The sequence below is a fragment of the Oreochromis aureus genome, linkage group 14, assembly GCF_013358895.1.
Source record: "Oreochromis aureus strain Israel breed Guangdong linkage group 14, ZZ_aureus, whole genome shotgun sequence".
NCBI lineage: Eukaryota > Metazoa > Chordata > Actinopteri > Cichliformes > Cichlidae > Oreochromis > Oreochromis aureus.
In genome coordinates, this window is record NC_052955.1 from 28,788,555 (window position 1) to 28,815,413 (window position 26,859).

At 43.0% G+C, this 26,859-nt stretch overlaps 2 protein-coding genes across 10 annotated transcripts; one reads left to right on the forward strand and one right to left on the reverse strand.

Annotated features, from left to right (window-relative positions):
- The first annotated feature begins 10 nt into the window (after nucleotides 1-10).
- mmp28 (matrix metallopeptidase 28) lies at nucleotides 11-17,436 on the forward strand. Of its 5 annotated transcripts, none has more exons than XM_039622514.1 (8): nucleotides 11-401; nucleotides 2,272-2,348; nucleotides 3,012-3,202; nucleotides 9,973-10,194; nucleotides 11,665-11,910; nucleotides 15,022-15,171; nucleotides 15,545-15,712; nucleotides 16,306-17,436. In XM_039622514.1, the coding sequence occupies exons 1-8, from the start codon at nucleotides 282-284 to the stop codon at nucleotides 16,722-16,724; spliced, it is 1,593 nt and encodes a 530-aa protein (XP_039478448.1). In that variant the 5' UTR covers nucleotides 11-281; the 3' UTR covers nucleotides 16,725-17,436. The 5 variants fall into 5 exon arrangements, with proteins under 5 accessions (XP_039478448.1, XP_031587493.1, XP_039478450.1 ...); XM_031731633.2 differs by having other exon boundaries at nucleotides 16,330-17,436; XM_039622516.1 differs by having other exon boundaries at nucleotides 15,545-15,698; nucleotides 16,306-16,500.
- On the reverse strand, nucleotides 10,683-26,195 carry LOC116313823 (protein FAM124B). Of its 5 annotated transcripts, none has more exons than XM_031731629.2 (8): nucleotides 25,310-26,194; nucleotides 24,879-24,910; nucleotides 23,869-24,078; nucleotides 23,128-23,523; nucleotides 22,732-22,928; nucleotides 20,060-20,216; nucleotides 18,574-19,178; nucleotides 10,683-11,003 (listed from the first exon to the last, which is right to left on the reverse strand). In XM_031731629.2, the coding sequence occupies exons 1-7, from the start codon at nucleotides 25,378-25,380 to the stop codon at nucleotides 18,601-18,603; spliced, it is 1,641 nt and encodes a 546-aa protein (XP_031587489.1). In that variant the 5' UTR covers nucleotides 25,381-26,194; the 3' UTR covers nucleotides 10,683-11,003; nucleotides 18,574-18,600. The 5 variants fall into 5 exon arrangements, with proteins under 5 accessions (XP_031587489.1, XP_031587490.1, XP_031587491.1 ...); XM_031731630.2 differs by lacking the exon at nucleotides 10,683-11,003 and adding an exon at nucleotides 15,102-15,178; XM_031731631.2 differs by lacking the exon at nucleotides 10,683-11,003 and adding an exon at nucleotides 16,952-17,028.
- Between the last annotated feature and the right edge of the window lie 664 nt (nucleotides 26,196-26,859).

The window sequence follows — 26,859 nt, forward strand, 5'->3', positions numbered from 1 at the left end:
CAAACTGCATGTGATTCATATCTTTAAAATTGGTTGTGTGCAGCAGGGGAAACGCTGCCATGCCCTGCTGATTTGGATTTTTTTGCCCTGCAGTAACGGGGCAGACGAGGGGCGGTGCTGACATTCCTCCTCCTCTCCCCTGTAATACTCCAGCTGTGAATAAGCTCCGTCAGTCCTCACAGTGATGGAGAAGTCTTGGGATCACTTGAGTGTCCTCAGATAGTAAATTTAATCATGGAGGTTGTGAAGGGAGCAAGGCGCTGACTGCGGTTCTCCCCGCGATGAGCCGCCGAGCTCCAGGGCTGTGTGAGCGGGGCGTTAGGAGACTCTGGATCCTGGCTGTGACGGCGCTCATCACCGCTCAGACTACCGCAGGATCACCGCTGCTCCTGGACCCGGAGGTACTGCTGTCAAAACTCATTTCACAGAGACTCAAAGACCTCTGTTATGAACATTTCTGGTAAGCAGGCGAATTAAAGTGACCCACATTTAAAACTAGGCTGTGGGCACTGCGAAGTTCTCCTACCGGGGAAATTGGGTGGGTTTTTTTCGGCTTTACACCGAAACTTTGACACAGTGAATTTGGTGGTTATAATAAAATAACATTAATAGCTCGCAGCAGTAATCAAATAAGATGATTTTACAGCTGTTTCAGACGAAAAGGCGCATGTCTGTCTAAATGTATTTCTGTAAAACCATTAAATATTGTTAATGGCTGTTTTGTTTTTCATTTAAAACCCACAATTTAAAGTGCAACTCCCTCCTGTCTCTATAATAGTGCTTTCCTGTTTTGTCGCCATTATAAAATGTGCAGACTTAGTTTTTAATAACGGGAATTATTACCGCTGGACAATGTTATAGTTAACTAAACATGGACGTAAAAAGCTGTGAAAACAAAGTCAAAATTGTAGATGAACTTTAGTATTGAAGTTGGTAAAATGTATTAACATACCTGATGAGGCTTTGATGTCTACAGTGCTGTACCATACTGCAAACTTCAGATCTATACCGATATAGATCCAATACCCAGTAAAAACAGTTCCACTATTGCTGATACCAATAACATACATTTAACCTAGATTGTGGACCAAGAACAAAGATTTTGAGTCGTTGCGTTTTCTTTCTTATATCTGTACTGATTTTCCCCATATCTTGCATCTTGGCATATGCCCTCCATACAACAATAGTTTTAAAAGACTAAGGCTAACAATTAAACTAAAAAAACTAAACTAAAAAGAGCAACCCCACTCAAAACAGATTTAAAAACAAAGAGTCTGTATATATCCTATATTCATACAGGAAAGGCTACACGTACTGTGATGTAATGTTAAAGTCTACTGCATAAAGACAAGGAGATCTGACCCATTCATAAAGAAAGATAAACATGTTTCTCAGGTTTTTGCCTCGCTGTGGTTCAGACTGCGCCGCTCTAATCTGACAGCTCTCTTTGCTGGCTGTCCAAAGACTACACGCTTTCCTCATCTGGTTTCACCAGCTCTGCTTTCTTTCTTACATTAAACAAAGCCCTGTGGCATTTTCTGAAACATTATTATTATTATTATTTTGTTGTTGCACATTCCTGTTGCTGAAACACATCTGTCATCTCCTCAGTTTTAATTTCCGCCCCGTCACATCTGTAATCGCACTCTGAGCGGTGCCTGCTGCTGTTGTCTGAACATGAAGGGGCTGTAATATTAAACTATGAACCAGCCTCACAGAATAATGCAACACCTGTTGGCGTGTACCCTGTGGGTTCATGTTAAAGCACTTTATGGGTATTACACCGGAGCTTTTCGTGACTTGCATGTTTACATGGAATTCTTGCAAAATTATAACTTGGGAGTTTCAGGGGCAGCCCGGGGGGCTTCTTTGTCTTATGGGTGGTCTGCGTACTCATAACCATGTACATGGTAAAATAATGCAGATGTCTTGCAAACTCATGGGGATGTGTGGGCACTACACTATGTTCTTATTAGAAATATGTCCGTGTGATTGTATTGGGTTTTGAAAACAGTAGCATTTTATAATAATGCCACACTATTAAGCATTAGTAAGTTATTAGTAAGTGCTTAATTAATCATTTGTATGCCGTTACTCCTCCTTAGTATGTCGTTTTTAAAAACACGTATGGTTATCCATCTGTCACTGTACACCCTGTCACACCCTGTACAGCTATCACTGCTAGTAAAAATCATAGTCATAGCCATTACCATTTTTGTTCTGCTGCTTCTCTTCGAGTTTAATTATTAACAGGTATGACTTCCGTTGTAGGACTTTCTGGAAAAGTATGGCTACCTCCATCATGACCACCACATCCACAATGCAGCTGAGGTGCAGTCTGCAGTCCGGTAGGTCCATTTGCACACATTTCTACCTCTAGGCATTGCGTGTTCATCACAGGGAGGGGTGAGCTCGGTGTGGTACAAGCCTCAGGGCTGAACGTCTGTGCAGGGCAGTAAAACACACCCTCATCTCCGCATTGGGAAACCTCTCCTGAACCCTCCCTGAACCATCCAGGAATTTCAGGAACCTCGCCCTCTGGCCCGTCTGCTCACTGTACTATAATGGGAACTCATTAAAACACCTTCACCTTGGACTGAATGATGTGTTCGTAAAATCTGTGCAGTCTTTATGTATCTAAATGCTCATGTCTACTCAATGTATGCAGGCTCTGGTATACAAAGGACATAAAGGTTGGGGATAAGGCTACATTTTTGATGTTATCAACCTCCACAGCTCTTCCTCTTTCCAGCCACTGATGTGGGAAACCCAGTTTCAAGATGCTGATGTACTTTTGAGTTATATGTATCTGTAACTCGCCTGAATCCAGGAACAGTCCAAGTGCCTGGGTGAAAGCACTCATGCAAATCTTTGATGGCTCCTCTCAGAAACACAGGAGTGCATCAGATCATTAAATCTCTATGCAGCAAAGATCTATCACCTTTTGCAGCCCTTTTGACTCACACACTAGAGAGACTGTAAGTGTTTTGTCTCTCTCTGTCTCTCCGCAGAGAATTCCAGTGGTTGTCCCGTCTGCCCATCACAGGCAAACTTGACAGCGCCACCCTGCTGCGGATGGCAGAGCCCCGCTGTGGGGTGTCGGACGAGGGCAGCCAGCAGATCTGGGCTCAGAGAGTAAACTTCATCTTTACTGGACAGAGACCGCCGCAGCAGCTGCGCAGGAGACGCTCCGCTGCTGAAGGTATTATTTTATTTTATTTATATGCATGCATGTGCAAAGTGAGCCTGACTGACATGAGAGCCGGTGTTTCATTCCCTGCCTTTTTATGTAGAGCCTTTGTTTGCCCCATTGTGGTCTGAAAGAACCAACAGTTAACTGGGAGGGTCCGCCGTCATAAACTGAAGCACTAAATAGAGTTGAGGGTTGTAATTAAAGCTGGTGGAGTGTCTGATGGTGCACACATCAGCCCTGGGTGATTCTTATTATTTAGTTACACAAGCCCATGTGTCTTTCATGTCATGTTTACTGGGTGAAAACTTCAACTTTAGTCTCCACTTTGTCTTTAGTTACTGGGATTATGCTTCTCTCTCTCATCTGCTAGAGTCCTTCACATCTCACTATGTGTTCTTCAGTTTAGATAAAGGTTTGGGGAAATGGGCTCGTCCAAACACATATACCCCTGCAACCTCACTTCCAGTTTCTCCTACAGGTAAATCTGTTCTATTCAAACTGGACTACATATTGAATTTGAAACTATGAACTTACATTCTAGAAACAATGCATTGATCCCTTTCCGCTAGTATTGATCGGATACTAATATCGACATTGGTACTGACACTATTGATATTTATATCGATATTTGAATTGATCCACCCACTAATTTTGAATCTGCACATGTATCTTTGCTGGAGTACTTCCTCGGTGGAGGACCCTCTGACCGGCTGAAATTGCTTCCACCCAAGGCCACTCTACAGATTTCGATGAAATCTGTAAACGCCCTTTTTGTATGTCTTCGTGTTTTTTGTTCTCGCTGTCTCTCCTGAGTGCTGCTGTTCGTCACATCTCCTTTGTGAATGAACAGCAGAAGCAAGCCGACGACAGCACCAGAAGCCCCAGTAATGTTTTCCACTCCCTCTCTCTGTGCTTGTGCCTCCAGCCTCATGATGTGTGAAGCCTCTGCATTCCTCAGTGTCACTGACGAGGTTGGCTAATGTTCGGGGAATGCAGCGGCGGCTGATGTTTGCCGCTGCCTCTTCGTGTCAGTACCCGACACGTTCCCTCTGGTACACACATCCATAACTGACTGACTGGATTATGTTGTTTGCCAAACTGGCTACCTATCTCAGTGGTCAGCTGTTTGTATGGATCTGAGCCTGCTCTTTAAGAACCCAGACTTGTCTCATATGACAGGCGGCAGTGTTATTAAACAGCCGGCAGATACTTTTACACCCTCAGGTCAAACCTCTTACTGATCTGGCTTCATGCATCCACTGATGTATTGTAGCAATAATAGCTTAATTGTGAATAACAGCGTTATGCTCGTGCGGTGTCACCACCTCTAACTCAAACATTATGCCGCTTTATGCGATAGAAACGGCAGATATGTTTCTGCTTGCAGCTTCACGAGTGTTTGCTCAAGGAGGTTTGTGTTTGGATCAGACTCTTGGTCTGAACAGAGTCCTGTGAAAACATGCGTTTAGTAGAAATGAGGCCTCAGGTATGTACAGTGTTGGCTGTCAGTTGTTCTACTTTAGTACAGAGAGTAATATCTCAACATGTACTCAACACATGGCAGGAAATACTGTACAGAGACATCTGTGGCTGCAGATAAGCCCAAAAATGTTGGTGATCTCTTTTGATCAATAATGTGACCTAAAGTTTTCACCTACCCTGTTTAATAGTTCCAGTCTGGAATTTTTTATGTCCTTGTTTATTTATGTGTAACTTTGCTGATCCTCTGATTTTTCCTCCCTCCTTCTGGTTACATGTGTTGGATGGATTTGAATTTTGGCTTGATATAGTGATATTAAATCTGGTCCACACATATATGTACTCCACAGGATGAACTGTCATGTCATACACCATAAATATTCTTATATTATCACCCAGAATAAACAGTATAAAACAATGAAGCACTATGGGTTATCATTTAAAGGTAGGTAGTGTATCATGAGAGTCATGTATATATATTCTGATTGGGTTTATTCTGCCACCTGCAGCTGTGGTAATACGTTTACATACACTCATCATGAGCATGAATGTCATGGTAATTGAGGATTGAATGATTGCACATCTTTAATAACTTACACAGGTTCTAACTGATTTAGCATTTTCTTTAATCTACAAAAAGCACAGGTGTACATACAGGCTTAAATATATACATACATACATAATTTGGTTAAATGTTCCTTAGAGAGGAACATTCATGTGAATAACGTTCATGTGCACATCAACTTCTGGTGTAATTCTGGATGGATCTTCATGTTTGTGATCATTTTCATGATTGTGTCCATGTTTCAACCATCCAGCTGTTGATTCAAGGCGAAGTTGAAGAATTTGGAGGAAATTCTCCTCTTTCCATTCACTTTATGCAATGTACCAGCACCACTGGCAGCAAAACAGCCCCAGAGCATGGGGCTACCACCACCATGCTTGACAGCACGTATTGTTTTCTTAGGTTTGACAGCCTCCAAACATACCTCTTGTCAATCTGGCCAAATAGCTTGAAGGTTGGAGGAGGAGCTTCTTTCTTCATTGGCACCCTCTCAGTTCACGGTGATGTAAAACTCGCTTCTCTGTGGACAGTGATGCTGGTGTTCCTGCAGTTTCCAGTTCATAAAGGCTTGAGGCTTGGTGGTTACTGGATTACTAACCAATTTTCTCTCATTTGAAGGTGATAGTTTGGGTCTTCTTCCAAAGTTTGGCAAAGTGGTGACACATTGGAATATCTTGTACTTGTGTACAGTTGTTTGAACTGATGATCTTGGAGTCTGCAGTTGTTTAGAAATGGCCCCAGCAGACCCTTTCAACTTGTCTAAATCTACAGTTCTCATTGTTCTGAGTATTGGTGTGTGTGTCATTTCTATGCTGCCAAAGAGAAACTACGAGTTGTTGGCAATTATGATCACTAACAAGAAGTCAAGTTAGACATTGTAAAACATTTGCTTATTAAAGTGAACATATATGCATCCTTTCGACACTGTGTGGATTAGAAAATCCAAAATAAATTCCAACCTGTACATCCAGTTCTTGTTTTTTAAAGTCATTAAAGATGTCAGATAATCAGGCCTTCATTTATTTAATCATATATGTTTTAATAGTAAATATCAAACATTTGTCATTAGATGCACAGAGGTATGAGTTCACCACCTCTACAGTTAAAAGGTTTTCTGCACAGTTACCATTCTGTGAAGCAGGCGATCCATGACTTAAACCTAACCCTTAATGCTGTTTGAGCTGTTTGACCTTGACAGCTGACTGTGGCTGCTAAACGAAGCCCTGCGACTGCAGCAGTGTGGGTGAGTCAGACGAGCTGCCTGCTCGTTCACTCTCACCTGTGGTGTGATGTGATTTTTGTTTATCAGCTTCTGAGCTTCCTGGAAACTGAAAACAGACCTTGACTTGTGGTTGTTCCCACTGATATTTACAGAACTGACTTTCCACCAGCTTGTCTAAGATAAGCTTTTTAAGTGCATGACGTGGGTGTGTGTGTATTTTTCTGAGGTGTGCCTCCATGGATCCATGCCATGAAGTGTAGACGCTTAAACAATGAATGGGCATTTTTGCAAATTTTTGGTAACTATTTCAATAATGTCATTTTTAAATGATTAGATCAGAGTTTTCATTTCAGTCAAAGATTCACTGATTCCAGCAGACAGTTGGTTTCTGTTGCAAAGTTCCCTATTTTCATATGCTCAAAAGTAATTGAAAAATTGATGGATGAATGGCTTTATAGGTATCTGAGGCCCGAGAGAGACCCACAGACAAGCAGCAGGTGTCTGCAATAAGGCCTGGCAGAGCATCTAAAGAGGGGGAGTACAGTATCATCCAATTACAGCACTTTGGCTTACTTGTGGTTCCCAGGATATTTACAACCAGATTGGGAGGCAGAGCCTTCAGCTTTCATGCCCCTCTTTTGTGGAACCAGCTCCCAGTTTGGATTCAGGACACAGACACTATCTCTACTTTTAAGATTAGGCTTAAATCTTTCTTTTTGATTATATTTATAGTTAGGCCTGGAGAAAGTGACCCCGAATCCTCCCTTAATTATGCTGCATTACTGCCAGGGCTTCTTCTTCACTCACTTCCTTTCACTCTCTAACTCCTGTTAAAAGGGAGTTTTTCCTTCCCACTGTCGCCACGTGCTTGCTCATAGGAGGTCTAGTCTGAGTATTGGGGTTTTCTCTCTTTCATTGTAGAGTCCTAAAGCACCCTGAGGCAACTATTGTCTTTATTTGATGTAAATAAAACTGAATTGAAACAAATTTTGGATTTTAGACCACGGCCTGGACAAAATAGCCCATGAGACATCACGTCGGGTCTTTTTTAGCCTCGCCCGTTGGCTTCGCTGTCAGCGACATCTCTTGCATTTGTCGCACAGCCTTCTTAACACCAGCAACAAACCAAATCTCCCCAAACCTCCACAACCAATAACTTTAGCTATCAGATGATCTAAGTCACTTCCTAATGTCTGTGATAGCCCACCCTCCCCTACACTGCCGCTATAGAGGGCATCATAATTGCTTCCATAAGGGAAGTCTTGGAATGTCTTGTGTGTATCGGACTTCCTGGCTTCTCTGCCGTCCTCTGGGACCTCTTACTCCGCGGCGGTCTGAGATGGAGAGTAGGCGCCTGAGCTCTGCTGAGAATACACATCTAGACACATGATGCGGTAATAGGCCTAATGTGTGCAGTTCATCTGGGAATGAGAGATGGAGCTGGGATGGGAACATGTTTGAGTATCCCACAGTCTCAAATCATACTAATCTGACTTCTAGAGGATTGTGGCAAATTATCATTTCATTCTGAATCAGAATTTTATTTTTATTTTTTTTGTGGTGTTTGAGGCTCCATGTGCTTCCACTCTTACAGTGTCATATCTGTCTAAACTGTTGCAACAAAAAGGATAAGCATGAAGTTCTTGTAAGAGTCAAGCTGCTGCCGAAGCACAACTTCTGTTTGTGTGTTTACTCACACAGCTTACACACTGATGTCACTGCCAAAACCATGTCTTAATGGCTCCAGATTTCCAGATATTTTCCAGTCTCCAGGGTGCTGTTGCGGTCTCTCGGCCATTCACAGTATGCAGCACATGCTTCTCGTATGTTTCTCCCATCTTCTGTTAGCAATGCGTTATTTAAACAAGCACAAATGGCATCGAAAGCACTCAGACTCTGTCCTCTGTTGTAACGTGGCCTCAGGCAGCGTGAGGCTTTAAGATGGAGCAGTAGTGTGTAATGTGAGCAAACCTCCCGCTCACATTTGGCCGTCTTTTAAAAAAATATTTTGACAACTTTGGAAAATAAGTTTGACTTATGTGGATGCTTAAGCGTCAGCTCTCCAAGTATGTGTAAATCAGCCGAGCCCCGAAGTGAAGACTGAATGGAGAAGAATCACTTCTTGCAAGGTTTAAAGGTCAATTCGTCGCCCACGTGTGCAAAGTTTATTTCAGTGACAGTTTCTGTTCAGTTGTTTTGGCCAAACACCCTTTGACAAAATCAGCGTTAAGGCTTATTTGAGTAAAGTCTGTGCAGTTTCATAAAGCTCTCATTTAAAAGTGCTCTGTAAGTCCTGTCAGCGACAGCCTCTCCACCTGCCTCTTTCTGAAGGTTCGTATTATCTGCTGATTGTTTCCGGCAGGCAGCCCCTTTTGTCTGTTAGTTGTGGATGCGTGTTGGGCTGCTTGTGTGTGTTTGCTCTTATGTCTGCTTTGTTTCCAGACTCTTTTACTGTGTGTGTGTGTGTGTGTGTGTGTGTGTGTGTGTATACGAACAAATTGGAGTCTTGTAAATTAATGAAAGGCTGAGCATAAATCCCCCTTCCTTCGATCCTCGAACAAATGATGTGACTGTGAAGTTTGCGACACGTGTAATTATACCTAAGCCAAGAAACCACAGACACATGGTGAAGTAAACTGTTTGTTGAAGCATGCAGTCAGAGTGCGTGTTAGTTTACCCAGCTGGAAGCTCGCATGGTTAACATCCTATCATTTTGGCTCAGCCGGCTGGATTTGTCACAGTTGAGGATGGAGTATCTGGCATTCAGAACTATAAAACAATTCAATTCAATCACCCCGATAAAGCACTTCCCTCTAAGACTGCAGGTTTACTTGTGGTTCCTAGAGGATTTAAAAGTAGAATGGGAGGCAGAGCCTTCAGTCCCAGTTTGGCTTCAGGAGACACATACCCTTTCTACTTTTAAGATTAGACTTAAAACTTTCCTTTTTGCTAAAGCATATAGTTAGGGCTGGATCAGGTGACCCTCAATCCTCCCTTAATTAGGGAGGGGCTACATCAATGGCTTATAATAATGACACAATAGTAATAATTTAACAATTTTCCAATGGGATTAGCTCTCTAAAAATTCAACCAGTTTAAAATATGAGACTATCCAGCAAGTTTGAAAAGAAAGAAAACGGCCACATTAGTCGAATGAAACAAAGCAGGGATTGTTTTGACATCTTATAAAGAGGGTCACTTCTCTTTGAAAAGATAATTCAGTTTAACATATATGAGAAAATCAGCATAACTCAGCACTTTTTATGCTTTTATTCTCATTTAGTTAGCATCTTTACCCATGTACCTGTCTGAGGACTAACTGTGTTATTGAGTTTTAGCCAGTATTACTTTTTTATATTCTTTGATAATTGCTTTAAACTAAGCCTTGGTCCAAATAACACCGCCGGCTTTTTTTTGGTTGGAGCTCATCTGCTGATGCACTAGCTGAGATGAACCAGACTGGGAGATTCATAGTGTCTCATTTCTGCTTTTCTCTGTCCGGCCGTTCTCCAGTTGACAAGTGGTACAAGCGCCACCTGACCTACCAGATCGTGAACTGGCCTCAGCACCTGTCGCTGGGCTCTGTCCGGCTGGCTGTGCGTGCTGCCTTCCAGCTGTGGAGCAACGTGTCGGGCCTGGTCTTCCAGGAGGCCCCTGGTGGACCCGCAGACATCCGGCTGGCCTTTTATGAAGGAGACCACAACGACGGGGCCAGCAACGCTTTTGACGGACCAGGTCAGGGTCACAACACATTGATCTGATTTCACCTTCATTTATATTTACAAGGACTTGTTTAAGAAATTCTAAAGATATTTAACTTCCTTAAATTCTCCTTACATGTACTGGCAGGTTAATTTCATTAATTAGGTGTGAATAGTAATGAGATTACTGTGAATATTTGGGCTTAAGTCCCACAAAATCATAAGTTTATATTTAAGTACAACATGTAAACTCATTAAGATCCTTTGATCTGACTCAGCAAATTAGAAAATATAGAAATATTAGAGTTTCTGAATTTAAAGAGCACGTTAATGCAACTTTTTTATCTACACTGTGTGTTATTTAACCTGAAAGCTCCCAGTCTCACCATGGAAAGAACGGCTGTTCAGAGTCTTTAACGACCTCTTTAATACATGAAGCAGCACCTTCCTGCAAGTCCTCACCGTGTTCGAGTTGGGTGCAATTCATAAGAAGAGTGATTTTAATCTTGCACGGTTTTTATTTCACTTGAGTAGATGAGTAGGTATGCCTTTTTTGGTGTGTTATGTCCATGTGGGTTGGCGCTTTGTGCATGACACAGTAAAACAGCATGAAAAGAGCATGAAGTAACAGTGTCAGTTTATGCAGACTAATAAGGCAAGCTTGATGGCTCAAATCCACAGTTGGAGAACTCTCATATAGAGTTTTTAAAAAAAAAACTGTTTTAGTGCAGTTGCTGCCCCATTGCATGTTGCTTTGCAGCCCACCTCTGCCACATCTCCTTTTTTGCTGTATCTGACATGTTGTCACTGACAGCTGCTCTGCTTCCGCTCTGTGCTGAGATCCTGAGAAGATAAAAGTAATCAAAAATAGCATCAAACAGAATGAACAAAGTTCCACTGCCAGAGGCTGAAATGTGCATCTTGCAAGAACAAACAGACTGTTACTTATATACAGGGGCGTAATTTCCAGGGGGGTTATGACCCCCCCCAATAATCTGACCCAGCCAATATACCCCCCCCCCCAATAAAATTATGAATTATCTTGCATAAATAGGCTGTTGATTTTCTTTACTCATTTCAGGTTTTACCAGCAAAATAGTTGCATGTTTAATCATCTGGGAATTTACCCAGATTAATTTATTTAGACAGAGATCTTGACCCCTCCCCCAATGTTCAGCACAAAGTTATGCCCATGCTTATATAACACCTTTCTACTGCGAGTCATCTATGCCTGTGGATGCCCTGAGGGGCAACTTGATGTTTAATACCTTGCCCAACGATACTGAGACTGGAGGAGTGACAGACTGATCCACTGACCTTCTGATTGGTAGATGAACTGCTCTACCTGAGCCACAGCTGCTCAAACCTACGGCACTAACGATTAAATGCAGAGCGGTGTATAAATACATGGCGAGTGAACGGTGTTAGGTTTCACCAATAAGAATGAATGTCTAATAAATCATAAATGCGTCTCAGAGTTTTTTTTTCCCTTTTTCTCGATTAGGGGGAACTCTGGCTCACGCCTTCCTGCCTCGCCGAGGCGAAGCCCACTTCGACATGGCGGAGAGGTGGACGCTAAACGGGCACAAGGGCCACAACCTTTTCATGGTGACCGCCCATGAGATCGGACACACTCTGGGCCTGGAACACTCCCCCGTTCGTCATGCTCTGATGTCGCCGTACTACAGGAAGCTCGGCCGCGGGCTGGTTCTGAGCTGGGACGACATTATTGCCGTGCAGCAGCTGTACGGTGAGAACACAGTGCTTGGTTTATGGTAACAATTTAAAATGTTAGCTTGAACATAAGTTTAAACTTTTTGGAAGAGTTGCATCCCGTTACATAAAACGAACACAGCATTTCATAAAGAGAAAATCATACCAACAGTCAGACATGGTGGTGGTAGTGTGATGATCTGGGGCTGCTTTGCTGAACTGTGGATGAACTGTGACAAATCCAGACTATCTCTCTGCTCTATTGCCCTCCAAATTGGGAGCTGTAGCACCGAGCTGTGAAAAAGGCCAGCAGGCTACTACAGCTCCAAACACTGATGGTGACTGAGTAGATCAGCAAAGCCAAAACTTAATTTCTTACATTTCTTGTTTGCAGTCACTCGAAGTTTCTGCATGTTCTTGGCAAAAGAAATATGCACAACACATCACAATCTAATCTTGAGTTTATCTTTAGCAGCAGGAAGAGTTTGTTCAGCCCCACAGCCTCTTAGGTGCTGCTGTGGGAGTGTTTGTAGGGAGGGCAGCAGAGATGGTGTGAGTGTAAAAACAACACAGTCAGCGGCCTGTCTGTGTATCATCATTATTATTATTATTAGCATTGCAGTTATGCACACTGTATTTACCTGCTGTGATAGATTACCGTTGTGGTTGTGTGGGAGCATCACCCTGGACTTCTTGAATGACGGCTATAAGAGTTTGTTTACTGCGAGTGTGTTGCCCCTCCTGGCATGTGTGAGGCAGGTTTCCACATGTGCCGCTCTGCACACTTCTTTTATTGCTTGTTTTGGGGTTTTTTTCTGCTGCTGCTTGGAAAATGATTTCTCCATAACAGCTGCACAACAATACGTCTTAAATAATTTTTGCATTGCCAGCAGCTCTTTAGCTGTGACTGTGTGACGTTTTAAAGATGCATGAAGAGCTTCCTGCGCTCTGGCCCGGACTCTCAGGTGTACGGCAGCTGCACAGAGAAAAACAAGACACTGTGCAGGAATGCTTGCGTGGCTGCAGGACAAGCACACAGCTCTGAACCTGAGATCAGCAGAAGCTTGCAGGCAGACCACGTCCAGCTGCCTCTCCTTTTATTTAATAAGTGAGGAGTTCCATCTGCTCTGCCTCTGAAATATTCTGTCTTCACTGTCCTAAAGTGGCCCTTCACTCCTGCTGTATCGGCCGAACAGAGAGACACACATCTTTATTTCAGTTACATTCAGGACCTAAAGCACTTTGACCATAGATTGAATCAAATGGTACTAATGAGCAGCAATTATAGCAGATAATTACCTTTAGTTGGTTGTTAAGCTGTATGTGCTTTTGTTTTTAGTGAAACTTGAAACTTTGAATGGCCGCTTATCAGCAGACCTTACACAAAGACCTCAAGGCAAGTCTTTTTTTTTTTTTGCTTCAGGGAAAATTACCCAGGATTCCTTAGCAGGCACTCAAATGAAGCTTGGTCTGCTTTTTCTCCTTTATTCTTATCAACCTGAGGTTCACCCTGTGACAGTAATATGTGCACACTGCAGCTGCTCCCACGTAAATGTCAAGCAGCTCCAAAACTGACGAGGAGTCCGGCTGACAAGACTGCTGATGCTCCAAAAATGTTACATCTGCTTAAACATATAAGCTTTAAGGATAATATGTGAATGTGTGTGTGTGTGTGTGTGTGTGTGTGTGGGTGAATCATTCCTGGCACTGCAATCTGATAAGGAGCACATGTGAGCAGACTGGATATGTCAGAGAGCAAACACAGATTTGCTGTTTCTGCCTTGTGTACCATGACAGAGAAATCATTGACATCTTTGACTTGAAGTGGACTTTTTATGCTTTTCCTTCGTTGTTATATATACTGTTACAATGCTGGCTGCTCATATTAAATATGGCCGGTTTGAAATAATGAGGTCGGCGCGTAACTTACCGGCCACTTTGTTAGATACACCTGCTTAACTGCTTGTTAATGTAAATATCTAATCAGCCAATCACAGGGTAGCGGCTCAGTGCATTTAGACATGTAGATGTTTAAACTAAGCAAGCATCAGAATGAGGAAGAAAGATCAAGTGTCTTAAATGGTCTGATTATTTTGAGCTGGTCTGCTGGGATTTTACAACACAAACATCTCTAGGATCTATAGAGCACGACCTGAAAGAGAGAACATCCAGGAGTGGCAGTGGCAGAAAGGGCGTGTGGCCTTAAAGGGACAGCAGCTCGTAAAACAGTTACAGAAATATGTAACTATGTAACTAGTGCAGAATGCAATGCAATAACCTCAAACATCCTCCCGAATATGAAGCTCAGCAGTATAAAGTTAAATATTATTCACATCCAGGTCTATATGACATTAATTTTAGGATTTATAGCTTTAATATTTCAGTTTAGTTGACACTTTGGTGCCATTTCATATCTAAATATCTCTTCCACTTCTGATGAATGAGTCAGAGCATGAGGAGGGAGTTTGTGTGTTTGGGTGAAGTCATCTCTGCTCCTACATGCTCACAATGAGCTTTTGGATACCACTGCGGTGCGCACAGTAAAGCTATCTTTCCTGCCTTCTTCCTCCTGTTCTTGGGTGTACTGATTTTATCCATCTTCCTACAAAAATGTTTGTTGAGCTCCTTGCAAACAAAGTGGCTGTAATCACATCTGAAGCGCTATCATTTACTCTTCAGTTGAGCTCAATGTCTTGTGCCCCCCCCTCCCATTTTTTTCTCCTTAATTCTTTTCATGTGCGCACTGCAAGGGTACGTGGGCCAATAACAATAGGACGGCTCTGATTTTGGTAGTTAAAAGATGTTAAAGGTTCCAGCCCGTGCTCTATCTTCAGTCTGTTGTTTATTTCCTGTGCACTGGAATGTCATCCATCAGTATACATCAACCCAGCCACATCCTGTAAAGGACAATTTAAATGTTAACATTCTCCGAGTTCTGTTTAAGAAGAAATCTCCACAGTTTGTGTTCCCATTTGTTCCTGATCTAATTTAGTAAACAGCTAAATTGCCGTTTGGGATGCATGAGAAATCGGACCGATCTGTAATGTAAAGTTTGTCCGGTCAGCCAACGAGAACAGTTAACAATAAACTCCAGCTCTTCCTCTTCATTGTTTTATGGCTTTGCTTCCTTTATTTTTTGTGCCTTTAGGTAAACCATTAGGCGATCGCCCGGTGAGGTTGCCGGGTCAGGTTTTGCACGCTGCGCTGCAGGAGTGGGAGTTCACAGAGCTTCAAAGCAGACACGACACCCTGGGACAGCCTCTCTACTGCCAGGGCGTCTTTGATGCCATCACTATGGGTGAGGTCTGAATGAATGAAATATTATCAGAAAACAACATTCAGCCACAACTCTTGTAGAAGAACCTGAAGAACAATAATAAACCCTGTAGCAGGAACAGTGGATATTCCTGTTTTCATATTTATTTCTATAACAAAAGGACAAAGCTGCTGATAAATACTCGCTTTCCTGTATTTCAAAATCATTTTATAGTTAAGCAAAACAGGAAAGAAAGTTTAAGCCACCCATGTGTTCTCATGATATCTGAGAGAGCGAGAACAGTGAGATGCTGTAATTTCCAGACTTTTAGCTTTGTTCAGGGCTCAGAAACTGTTCCCAGCATGCTCTGTGCAAGAATGAGAAACATATACACATATATTTATCTGTTTTCCAGACCAAAATAAGACAGTACTGGTGATTCGGGGCAACGTATACTGGACTGTACCGGCTGAAGGGAGCGTAAGCGGCCCGCTGCCTCTCCGTCAGCGCTGGCCCGACCTCCCTCCGGCCATCGAGGCCACTGCCTTCTCTCCGCTGGACTCCAAATGGTATTTTTTCAAAGGTAGTGCCTCATTGAGCACATTAATGTGACTCACACCTCCTTTTAAAGGCATTTCCTAACCTGCTGGCTAACTTCACGCATCTGTTAAAACTCCCAAAATAGATCCGCTCGTGCCTTTTAAAATAGCAAAGTGCTGCTTAAAGGCTGTATACGGCAGTGAGGCTCCAGCTGCGGTTTTAATCGTCTTCTCTTTGTGCTAAAGGCTACAAAAATTTGTCTGAAGATAGTGCCAAAATGTTCCACTAAATGCCAAAAACCTGACAAGACTTTCTTATCTGCCGAATGCAAACAGTTTTATGCAAAGCTCAGATGCTCTGCTGCATTATTAATCTCCATAAATCATAATCACAAATTTTTTTAATTAAGAAAACCGCCCAAAACACTTGTTCATACTGTGTGTACTTTCTGTCTTTAGTCAAAGTTATGCTTAGTGTTAAAGAACATATTGCGTTTCGGTAAAGTTAAAGGCCTGGTGTCCTGAACTATGAGTGTTTTGCTAAATATCATAAGATTGTGTATTGTTTGTGCAGGACTGGTGAAATAGAGGTTTTATTTTAGACTCTTCGTGAGCATAAAGTTTGGTGTCATTTCAGTGTCTCTTGCCTCCTGCTGTGCAGGGAAGCGGATCTGGCGCTACACGGGCAGCACGCTTGACCCCAGCTTCCCCAGGAAGAGCAGCGAGCTAGGACTGCCTCGTCACCCTGACAGTGCCTTCTACTATGCTCCTCTGGGTCACATGGTCCTCTTCAAGGGCTCCCGTTACTCCGTACTCAACCTTAAAACCTTACGCCAAGAACCCTACTACCCACGCAAGCTGGCAGACTGGACCGGCGTGCCGCAGGGGACCAACGGGGCGCTGACCCGTCCAGACGGCCGCCTTTACTTGTTCAGAGAAAAGCGGTTCTGGAGGTTTGACCCAGTGAAGGTGCGAGTCACCAAAGAGGGCCAATGGGCCAAGGACCTGAGCTGGACTGGCTGCAGGAGCGCTCCTCAGAGCAACAACATCCTTTGACCAGCAGATGGAGCCGCAGGATTTAAAGTGCAATTTGTTGATGTATTGTAATACAGTGCATACACTGCAGAGCGATTAGCATTAGTGTGTATGGAAGTGTAATTATAGCCTCAACAGGACTGCACATAATCTACAGCAGCAGTGTTTAAATTATAATGCTTACTCTGGAATGTGATGTTCAATCCCTCCTGATTGCTAGAGGCCCCAAATCAATCATGACAGAGTGTGAGAGCAGTGCAGGTGAGTCATCGATGGCGATGAAGTTTCAGGATGTCAGTGGGGCAGTTTGAACTCTTGACCACATCTGGAGAGCCAGAAAATCCTTTCAGAGAGCCGATTGATTTGGAGCAGCGTCTAGCTGCGTGTCAGAGGTAAAATAGTGTTATTTGACTATTTCCATATCATTGCATTTTTAGTATCTGTGTGTGTTTTGAGTGAGTGCACTTGTTTCCAAATGCAGCGGTCTGATTGGTCAGATCTCTGTATTTGAATCAGAAAAATCAAGCTTGAGCCAAAAAACATAAATGCTGCAAATTTTTCCTGCTAAATTACACGCCTGGTGTGACCGGCTGCATTAAGAATGTTTTTAACGCACACAATCTGCACACAAATTTTACGTGTTCTGTGTCTAAAGGCCGGTGTGTAAAGCAGCTGTAACTATCTGTGTTTCAACATTCACTGAAAGATAAAATTATGTATGATCTGGATTTGAGAATTCAGCGTAGCAGTGTTATCAGCTGTGTGAATATGCGTCTGGGAAACTTCAAGCATTCACTTCTCACCTCCTACTTCATCTGCCTGCCTGTATGTAAACACACACACACACACACACACACACACACCCACACAGCCGTGAGGGCGCAACGACGTAGCCATTTTATTATTCCAATCATTCATCTTTTAGCCTTGATCACTGAACATGTTACACGTTACTTGCTTACAATACTCGCTTTCTTCCAGTTACAATTATTTCCAGTAAACAGTTAAACGCTCTGACATTTTCGAGCTCCCCAGCTTGCCTACGGAGAGCAGCCCAGCGGGAAAAACTCTGACCTCATAATGCACAAGCGAAAAAACCCAGACTCCAATTAATCTGTTAGGTTAAACTGAGAAAGCCCTTGATCACAATTCAAAGGAAAAAAAAAGATTAAAAGAAAAATAAGTAAGAGACTAGTCTGACCTGAATCATTACATTTCTTATCAGGATTTTTTTCCTCACTTAACATCTTTTGCCTTCAGAATAGCTGTAATGATCACAAACACTGTTTAAGTGATCATAAAAAATTCACTCAAGTTAACCTGTCCTTACTGTGACCTTTCAGTAATGAGCATTTCTGAGGTGTCAGGTCAACTAAAAGGAGATAATTCTTCATTACCGTTCTGTAGGCCGGTTTAGTCCACTGCTTGTCCATTTTTAACAAGCAAATTCTGGATCAATGATTATCTGAAGTTCTTTTAAACAAATGCTCTAAAAGCCACAAGTTTAGACTAAATCAGCTTTCTAATCACGACCAAGGGCAACATCAAAGACAGCCTTAACGCTGAGATCATCTTAATCTGTTCGAAGGTAATCAAAGAAAAAAAGTTACCTAGCTGAGTGATGACAGGAAGCCTAGTGTGCCTCACTTAAATACAAAACTCTGATTGCTATTCACTCGGCTACAACAGCTGCACGAATCATTAGCTGCACCTATGTATAAAACTAACTTAGACATTCATTCTATTACATTTACCTGCACTGTCTTGAAAAAACAAGACAAGTTAAACTAGTATTTAGACATCTGGATGTTACGTGTCACCTACTGCAGTGCTCCGGTGTCTCAATGGTTTGTCTGTCTGTGATTATTACCACTGCTCGTGACACGGTGCCAGGAATTTAGATGAAGAACTCATCCAGCGGTTCCTCACAGTTCCTCCCTGCCGGCTCAGCAATAGTCCTGTTTGCTACCAGGGGCCTGTTGGAGGGGCTTTGCCTGGTCCTGCTTGCATCTGTTCCACCACCAGAGCCCCAAGTCCCAGACGACCTCTGAAGGTGTGTGTGCGTCCCTTGCAAACAATCACTCGGCTCCTTGGCCAGCTCCTCGACAGCTGAAGCTCCAACTGTTGTGGGTCTCTCTGACTGGAGGGTCACCAAAAGGTCCAGAGAGGAGGAGCGAGTCATCGCTTTGACTGCTGAGTCTGGGCGAGGAGAGACGGCCGCTCCCGTGTCAACGTTGGTCTCCGGCTCCTCCTCGTCCTCTTCCAGAAGGAGATGGGAGAGAGAGTGGGTGATGGAGGGACGCAGCGGAGAGTCGGGGTGGTTGGAGGTTGAGACTGGAGCGGGGCTGCTCCGCTGGGACGAGTAACAGGAGCTGCCAGGAGGAGTGCTACAGCAGCTTCCCGATCCCAGGCTCTCCGCTCCACCACTTCCTCCATGAAGCTTCTCCAAGATGGGGTCGCTGCGCGGTCTCTGGGCTGGCAAAGAAACACCAAACAGATGTTTTAATTAAAAAATTAAAAATCGTACACTCAGTGTAAAAAAACATGAAAACTATTTCTGCTTTCTGTTACTTTAAGGTGCACCCGAACCAATAAAAACAATTAGATTTTATGACCAACTCTCTTGAACATAAATGTGTACAGATTTTATATTCAAGAAGCTCTCTAACTAGTGATAAGCCATAAAGAAATATGAAGCTCTACATCATACATAAAACTCTCATAAATCTTGTGTTTTCCTCAGTCACACAGCAAAACTGAAGGTTTTGTGCTCTCTTGCATAGACTCAACGCTCTTTACTCGTATCTAAGCTCGGCCATGCTGATGTGTGATGGCTCTAACCATGTTTTGTTTTTATTGTGAGAGGCCTCCTGCTGTAATGTTGTCTCTCCTCCTCTTTTGGGTCTTTATTCTTTTCACTTTGTGACATTCTTTTTTAAAGGTGCTATACAAAAAAAAATGTACTTGCCTAAAAACTTTCTCCCAAAATATGTAACTGTGTAACTTAACACTTCCTGTGAAAAAAATCTGATCCGCTTCAAATAACTGCTTAGAAAAGAGACCACATGGCCAGTATAATTACTGGTAAACTTTTCTACTGATATTCATCTCCAATAAAAAGACTTCGCACTGTGCTGGCGGAAACATTTAATATTTGAATCATTACAGGCACAAATGCTTTCTAAGTCAAAATGATCATTTAATACAACGCCAATTAGAGAGCGCCGGGGAATCATTATGAACTCAGAAGTCTTTGGGAGAGCACTCAGTGAAGTAGTAATTTGGAGATATTTCTGCCTGTCTGTCAAGCTCCAGGCGATAAATCTCCCACTGAAAGACTGAACATCGCAGCTTACCGTGCCTGTGCGTTTGCCCGGACAGAGGAGATGTAAGGCTGCAGGGTGAGAGGCTGTGTCCCGAGCTGCTGAGTTGCATTCCTCGAGGAGGCATGCTCGAGCCAGTCAGGGGGAAAGCACAGGTCAGAGGTCGCTGAGGTTGTGCCGGGGTTTGCACCTGCAGCACAGGACGACGGAAGGAATGGGGTTATAACGTACAGGGAGTGCAGAATTATTAGGCAAGTTGTATTTTTGAGGAATAATTTTATTATTGAACAACAACCATGTTCTCAATGAACCCAAAAAACTCATTAATATCAAAGCTGAATGTTTTTGGAAGTAGTTTTTAGTTTGTTTTAGTTTTTGCTATTTTAGGGGATATCTGTGTGTGCAGGTGACTATTACTGTGCATAATTATTAGGCAACTTAACAAAAACAAATATATACCCATTTCAATTATTTATTTTACCAGTGAAACCAATATAACATCTCCACATTCACAAATATACATTTCTGACATTCAAAAACAAAACAAAAACAAATCAGCGACCAATATAGCCACCTTTCTTTGCAAGGACACTCAAAAGCCTGCCATCCATGGATTCTGTCAGTGTTTTGATCTGTTCACCATCAACATTGCGTGCAGCAGCAACCACAGCCTCCCAGACACTGTTCAGAGAGGTGTACTGTTTTCCCTCCTTGTAAATCTCACATTTGATGATGGACCACAGGTTCTCAATGGGGTTCAGATCAGGTGAACAAGGAGGCCATGTCATTAGTTTTTCTTCTTTTATACCCTTTCTTGCCAGCCACGCTGTGGAGTACTTGGACACGTGTGATGGAGCATTGTCCTGCATGAAAATCATGTTTTTCTTGAAGGATGCAGACTTCTTCCTGTACCACTGCTTGAAGAAGGTGTCTTCCAGAAACTGGCAGTAGGACTGGGAGTTGAGCTTGACTCCATCCTCAACCCGAAAAGGCCCCCACAGCTCATCTTTGATGATACCAGCCCAAACCAGTACTCCACCTCCACCTTGCTGGCGTCTGAGTCGGACTGGAGCTCTCTGCCCTTTACCAATCCAGCCACGGGCCCATCCATCTGGCCCATCAAGACTCACTCTCATTTCATCAGTCCATAAAACCTTAGAAAAATCAGTCTTGAGATATTTCTTGGCCCAGTCTTGACGTTTCAGCTTGTGTGTCTTGTTCAGTGGTGGTCGTCTTTCAGCCTTTCTTACCTTGGCCATGTCTCTGAGTATTGCACACCTTGTGCTTTTGGGCACTCCAGTGATGTTGCAGCTCTGAAATATGGCCAAACTGGTGGCAAGTGGCATCTTGGCAGCTGCACGCTTGACTTTTCTCAGTTCATGGGCAGTTATTTTGCACCTTGGTTTTGTTGACTATTTTGAATGAAACGCTTGATTGTTCGATGATCACGCTTCAGAAGCTTTGCAATTTTAAGACTGCTGCATCCCTCTGCAAGATATCTCACTATTTTTGACTTTTCTGAGCCTGTCAAGTCCTTCTTTTGACCCATTTTGCCAAAGGAAAGGAAGTTGCCTAATAATTATGCACACCTGATATAGGGTGTTGATGTCATTAGACCACACCCCTTCTCATTACAGAGATGCACATCACCTAATATGCTTAATTGGTAGTAGGCTTTCGAGCCTATACAGCTTGGAGTAAGACAACATGCATGAAGAGGATGATGTGGACAAAATACTCATTTGCCTAATAATTCTGCACTCCCTGTATACCAGGACTACATCCAAACATATCTTTCTGTTTCTACTGTTTATCTCTGTTAGAATACAACTCCAGTTGGAAGCCCCAGCCCATCTACACCTGAACAGATGTTCATCTCCCACCATGACAAATAGTGCAATACAATAGTTGGTTCAGTTATATTTACACTATGTTATTAGTTACATAAAATAACGTTCACAGATTTGCATATATTTGCATTGCATCCAAATCCTTATCTAAAACATGTTAGTGGCACATGGAACAAAGGTCTGGCCTGTTTCCCAGCATTCTGTGAGGTAATTAGTGGTTAAACCTCCCACACTTCAGCGTGTTTACTCTTGCAATGCGTCAATCTGCCATTCACACAATCCTCACGTATTACATAAAGAGTGAGATTGACTTTAAAAAACACTCAGCAAAATAACCTGCAGTTAAGTTGAGTTAACCTGGGGTCAACCCTCCAAAGCATAAGACAGTGCACAAGAGAGGTGAAGAAGAGTGTAGGCAGGGTGGAGTGGATGGAGATGAGTATCAGGGGTGATTTGTGACAAAAGGATAGCAGCAAGGGTGAAAGGAAGGTTTACAAGATGGTAGTGAGACCTGCTATGGTGTTAGGTTTGGAGAAGGTGGCACTAATAAAAAGACAGGAGGCAGAGTTGGAGGCTTCTCTCATGGAAGAGAAATGAGTACATCAGAGGAACTGTTAACATGGAGCATTTTAGACAAAGTTAAAGGGGGAAGGCTGAGACAGTCTGGACAATGTGTAGAGGAGGGATAGTGGATATATTGGACAAAGGATGTTGAAGACAGAGCTGGCAGGCCGGAGGTAACGAGGAAGACAACTGAAAAGATTCATGTGGATGCTAGGGGTGAGAAGGAGACAGTGGATCCCGTGTGGCGACCCGTGAGGAAGCAGCTGAAAGAAGAAGATAACCTGCAGTTACCTGAAAGAGAACCTTGTTGCCGTCGAGGTCTTCAGTCTGCCAGCGTGTAGCGCTGATGGGGGTACACGGGTTTGGCAGCAAGGGAACCAGCTGGCCAATTTCTTCCACACTAAACTGTAGCACAGCAGAGCTGCATGGCTCCACCCGAACTCCTGGTGACAGCTGCTTTAAAGCCAGCTGTAGGCAGAGCCCAGGCTCTGGATGCAGGGGAAATAAAGCAGGAGGAGACAGCAGGGGATAAGACACATTTTTAATACGACATTTAAAAAAATTATTATTAAGAAATAATAAATAAAAAATTACTAAATTTGAGATGAATAAATGTGTATGTAATTTTAATTTGAGGAGTACAAAAACAACACTGCAAAATCAAGAGCAAACACTCTAAAGTCTTACCCATGTGCAGGGTGAACCAGCAGAATCCTGCCTTCTGCTCCTCTGCCTGTCGCTGCAGCACCGTCTCATAGAGCCGCACAGCATCCTCATAATTGTCATACGCACTGTACAGCGTCACACGTAGTATCTCACCCCCACAGTGCACTGGTCGAACTCCCCACACCGGCATCCCCGCACCCAGGCTATAAAAGTCTCTACTGGGCAGGAGGTAGGGCCGCAGCAGGGCGTTGGAGGGCGAGCTGCTGGAAGTAATGTGGATCCCTCCGGTTCGGCTGCCACAACTCTCCGTGTGATGATAGTGCCAGGGAGGCCGCTGGAAGAAGTCCAGCACTTTGAGGATTCGTTCCTCTCCATAGGCCTCGTGCAGGAAGAAAGTGATGGCCAGAGACGGGTAGCCTGAAAGATGTCAACTTTTATTTTATTCATTCTAAGTGAAAACAGACATGGCTCTGGCAGGAGCTCATTGTGGGATGGCATGTTTACAACGGTTAAAGTGCAACATTTGATGGAGGGGGGGGTGTTGACCTCAATGGCAATCTTAAATTTCTCCAAATATTTCTCATTTTCACATATGGAAGTAATCATTATAGCTGAAAAATACACCTCCAAAGTATGTAATAAGGTATAATGTATGGTTGAAACATCCGTGGCAAAGAAACAGCTGAGATCCAAGTATATGTACTGCTTACTACATACTGTGCTGAAATGCAGGACTACACACTGAAAACCCAGGATCCTTACCAGCCACGGGACAGAGGCGGGGGTAAGTTCTGAATGGCGAGGCCCTCTCCGACACGTGGAAGATGCGTAGGCTCGGGCAGAGCCAGCGCAGCAGGCGGTCCAGGGTGTGCTGCAACAGCAGGGAGTCTCCGGGGTTAGCCAGCAGATGCAAGTGCATTAGCAGGAGCTGCTGCTGCCGCTGCTGTCTGACCCGCCTGCTCACGAGGTCGACTGATGTGACGCACAAAAAACACGAGGCACAGAGTGTACAAAGATATTTTAGACAGGGACAACAACTTCACTGCTGGAACAACACAGAGGTTTTGGAGGAGGCCAAAACCAACTGCAGATTTAACAAAAAGATTTAACTATGAGTCAGGTTGGGGAACAGCTGTAAAGGCTCTGGTTTGGCTTTTCTTTTTTTTAAGGGTACACTCTCACTCCATCATTAAACTAATTCAAGAATACATTTATCCCCCCCAAAGGGAAGGAGTATGTAATCAGTTTGTTTGTCTGTCTGCTATCCACAGTTTTCAAGATGTCATTTTAAATTTTTGTGTGATGATAGATATCATTTACTGCTCCATCTGATTTCATTTTTTCCAGCCCACTGGATGGGTTTGAAAATATGAAGGAGGACATAAATTTGGACTTTTAATCTTTTTAATCATTTGTTTTACATCCTTTATAAAGATAAAAACCTCCCACATGGCCATTCACATTCAAGTAACAGATGAATAATACATTACAAAAAAAGTTAATATTTTTCTACTACAGATGTTTCATTTTTTTACAGTATGGCAGATCCACAAATCCACACACATAAAAACGGATTAAATTTTACTTATTTTTCACATATTAAGAAATCTGAGGGATTAAATGTTTAGAGTCACTGATGTGATCCACTTAAAATCAAAGTGGTAAGATGGTTTAGACTATTTGCGTTTTTGTCCTTCACTTTATGAATGTGCGAAAAGTAAGTTTGAGTGTTTTTTTCTTTTTACCGTGTGTGTGAGTGAAGAATTACTTACTGCCAGACGACGACATCCTGCTGCAGTCTGATCTGAAAACAAAACAGGCCACGAATTTTGTTATTATTCATTCATATATTTGGGGAAACACAAAAAACTGTCTCCATCTTGTGGTGGCTGGTTTGGAAACGTTCCCTTTACTTTGGTCTCCATGACAACACTTTATCTGTTGTTAGCTAGCGTACAACTTAAAAGAATCACTAGGAAAAAACCCGTAAAGATCACAGCAGCTGCCAAAAAGCCGATGTCGTAAAGTACTAAAGGGTTAAATGAACGATAAAGTCATGCTCTTCATAATTTACTGTCTGGAGCAAAATTAATTTCCATTGTGGCAACCGCTAAAAAAAAGAAAAGAAAGAGAAAAAAAAAAGCGAAGCTGGCTAGCTGAGGTTAGCCTCCGGAGCTAGCGCTGGGACCATTGACTCACTCACTCGGCAGTTTCAGCTCCGGAGTCCACGTTTTCATCGTCGGCTCTCTTCAACACCGCCGCTCGGCGCAACATGGTCCGGTCCACACTTTCACATCTGCGCCCATGCTCCGGCCAGAGAGTCTGAGCTGTGTTTACGGCAGACCACACTCGGGCTGAAAAGCATCCTGTTTGATTTCTTTCCGCAGGCTGCTTCCAAAAAAAAAAAAACTGGGACACTTGCTGGGACGCTGACGTCACATGGCACCCACACACCGTTAGTTTTAACTGTAAGACCCGCTGGGTTTTAAGAAAAGAAAAGGAAAAAAAGGAGAGGTGGCCCGTTTGGAGTCTAGAAGAAAAGCAGGCTCTACGTATGGGGTGTACGTATGTTTGCGCAGAGCTACTGAGACCAAATCCCGGGCGAAAGGGACCAGCAGAGGTGGTGCTACTTTAAATCCAAAGCCGCCTCCTATAATAACAGAGCAGATGGCAAGCTCTAACAAAATGACAAGACAAAGGAGACGGTCCAGACGGCCTGGGCAGATTTAAAAGTGCAGGGGAGGCTCCAAAGACTAAGTTAAACACGTTGTTTGTTAAGACCTTCTTAAGACCATATGGAGAGCTTTAGAAAGGCACAGTTTGGACAACGTTATCAAGCAGTGTGAAGTGAAAAGCAGATAAAACCATCATTCAGTGAAAGACACATACACCAATATATTCAGAAGAAAACTAAACAAAAACACCAAAGCAGCCCTGCAATCTTAACAAAAGAAGTGTTAAATGTTGAATAACCAGGCATCGTGACATAATACGAGTATTTAATCAAGAATATTCACTTTTCTAATATCACCCTTTACTCTAATTTGGGTAGATATCCTAAACAGAAACGTTTCTGAAGTATAAAGTGCTGGAAAAACATTTTTAATATTTATTGTTGAACAGACTGGGGCTCTAATTCGAAGGCCAAGACTTGCGTTTTTGTCATTTACTGTTATTTCATTACTCAGTAAAAGTATTAAGAACGCCTTTCAGTACAAAATAATATGATTTAACACCAGTACAAGCCACGGACCTGAAATAACTATACTCTGTGATAACTTTAGAGTTTTCTACACTCACCAGACATGTTATTAGGGACACCTGTTCAACCGCTCAGATAACAGCCAATCACATGGTATCTACTTAGTGAATTTAGGCATGTAGACATGGTCAAGACGATTTGCTAAAGTTCACACTGAGCATCAGAATTAGAAAAAAAAAACATTTAAGTGACTTTGAATGTGGCACGGCTGTTAGTGCCAAACAGGCTGGTTTGAGTATTTCAGAAACTGCTGATCTTCTGGGATTTTCCACACACACAAATGTCTCTCGGGTTTACAGAGAATGGTCCAAAAAAAGAGAGAACATCCATTGAGAAGCAGTTCTCTGGGGGAAAATGCCTCGGTCAGAGGATTGACTGGCTTTTATATACCACTTTTCTACTCTGAGCACTCAAACACCTCAAAGCAGATGGGCTACAGCAGCAGAAGACCACACTGGGATCCAGAGCTGTCAGCTAAGAACAGGATTTTT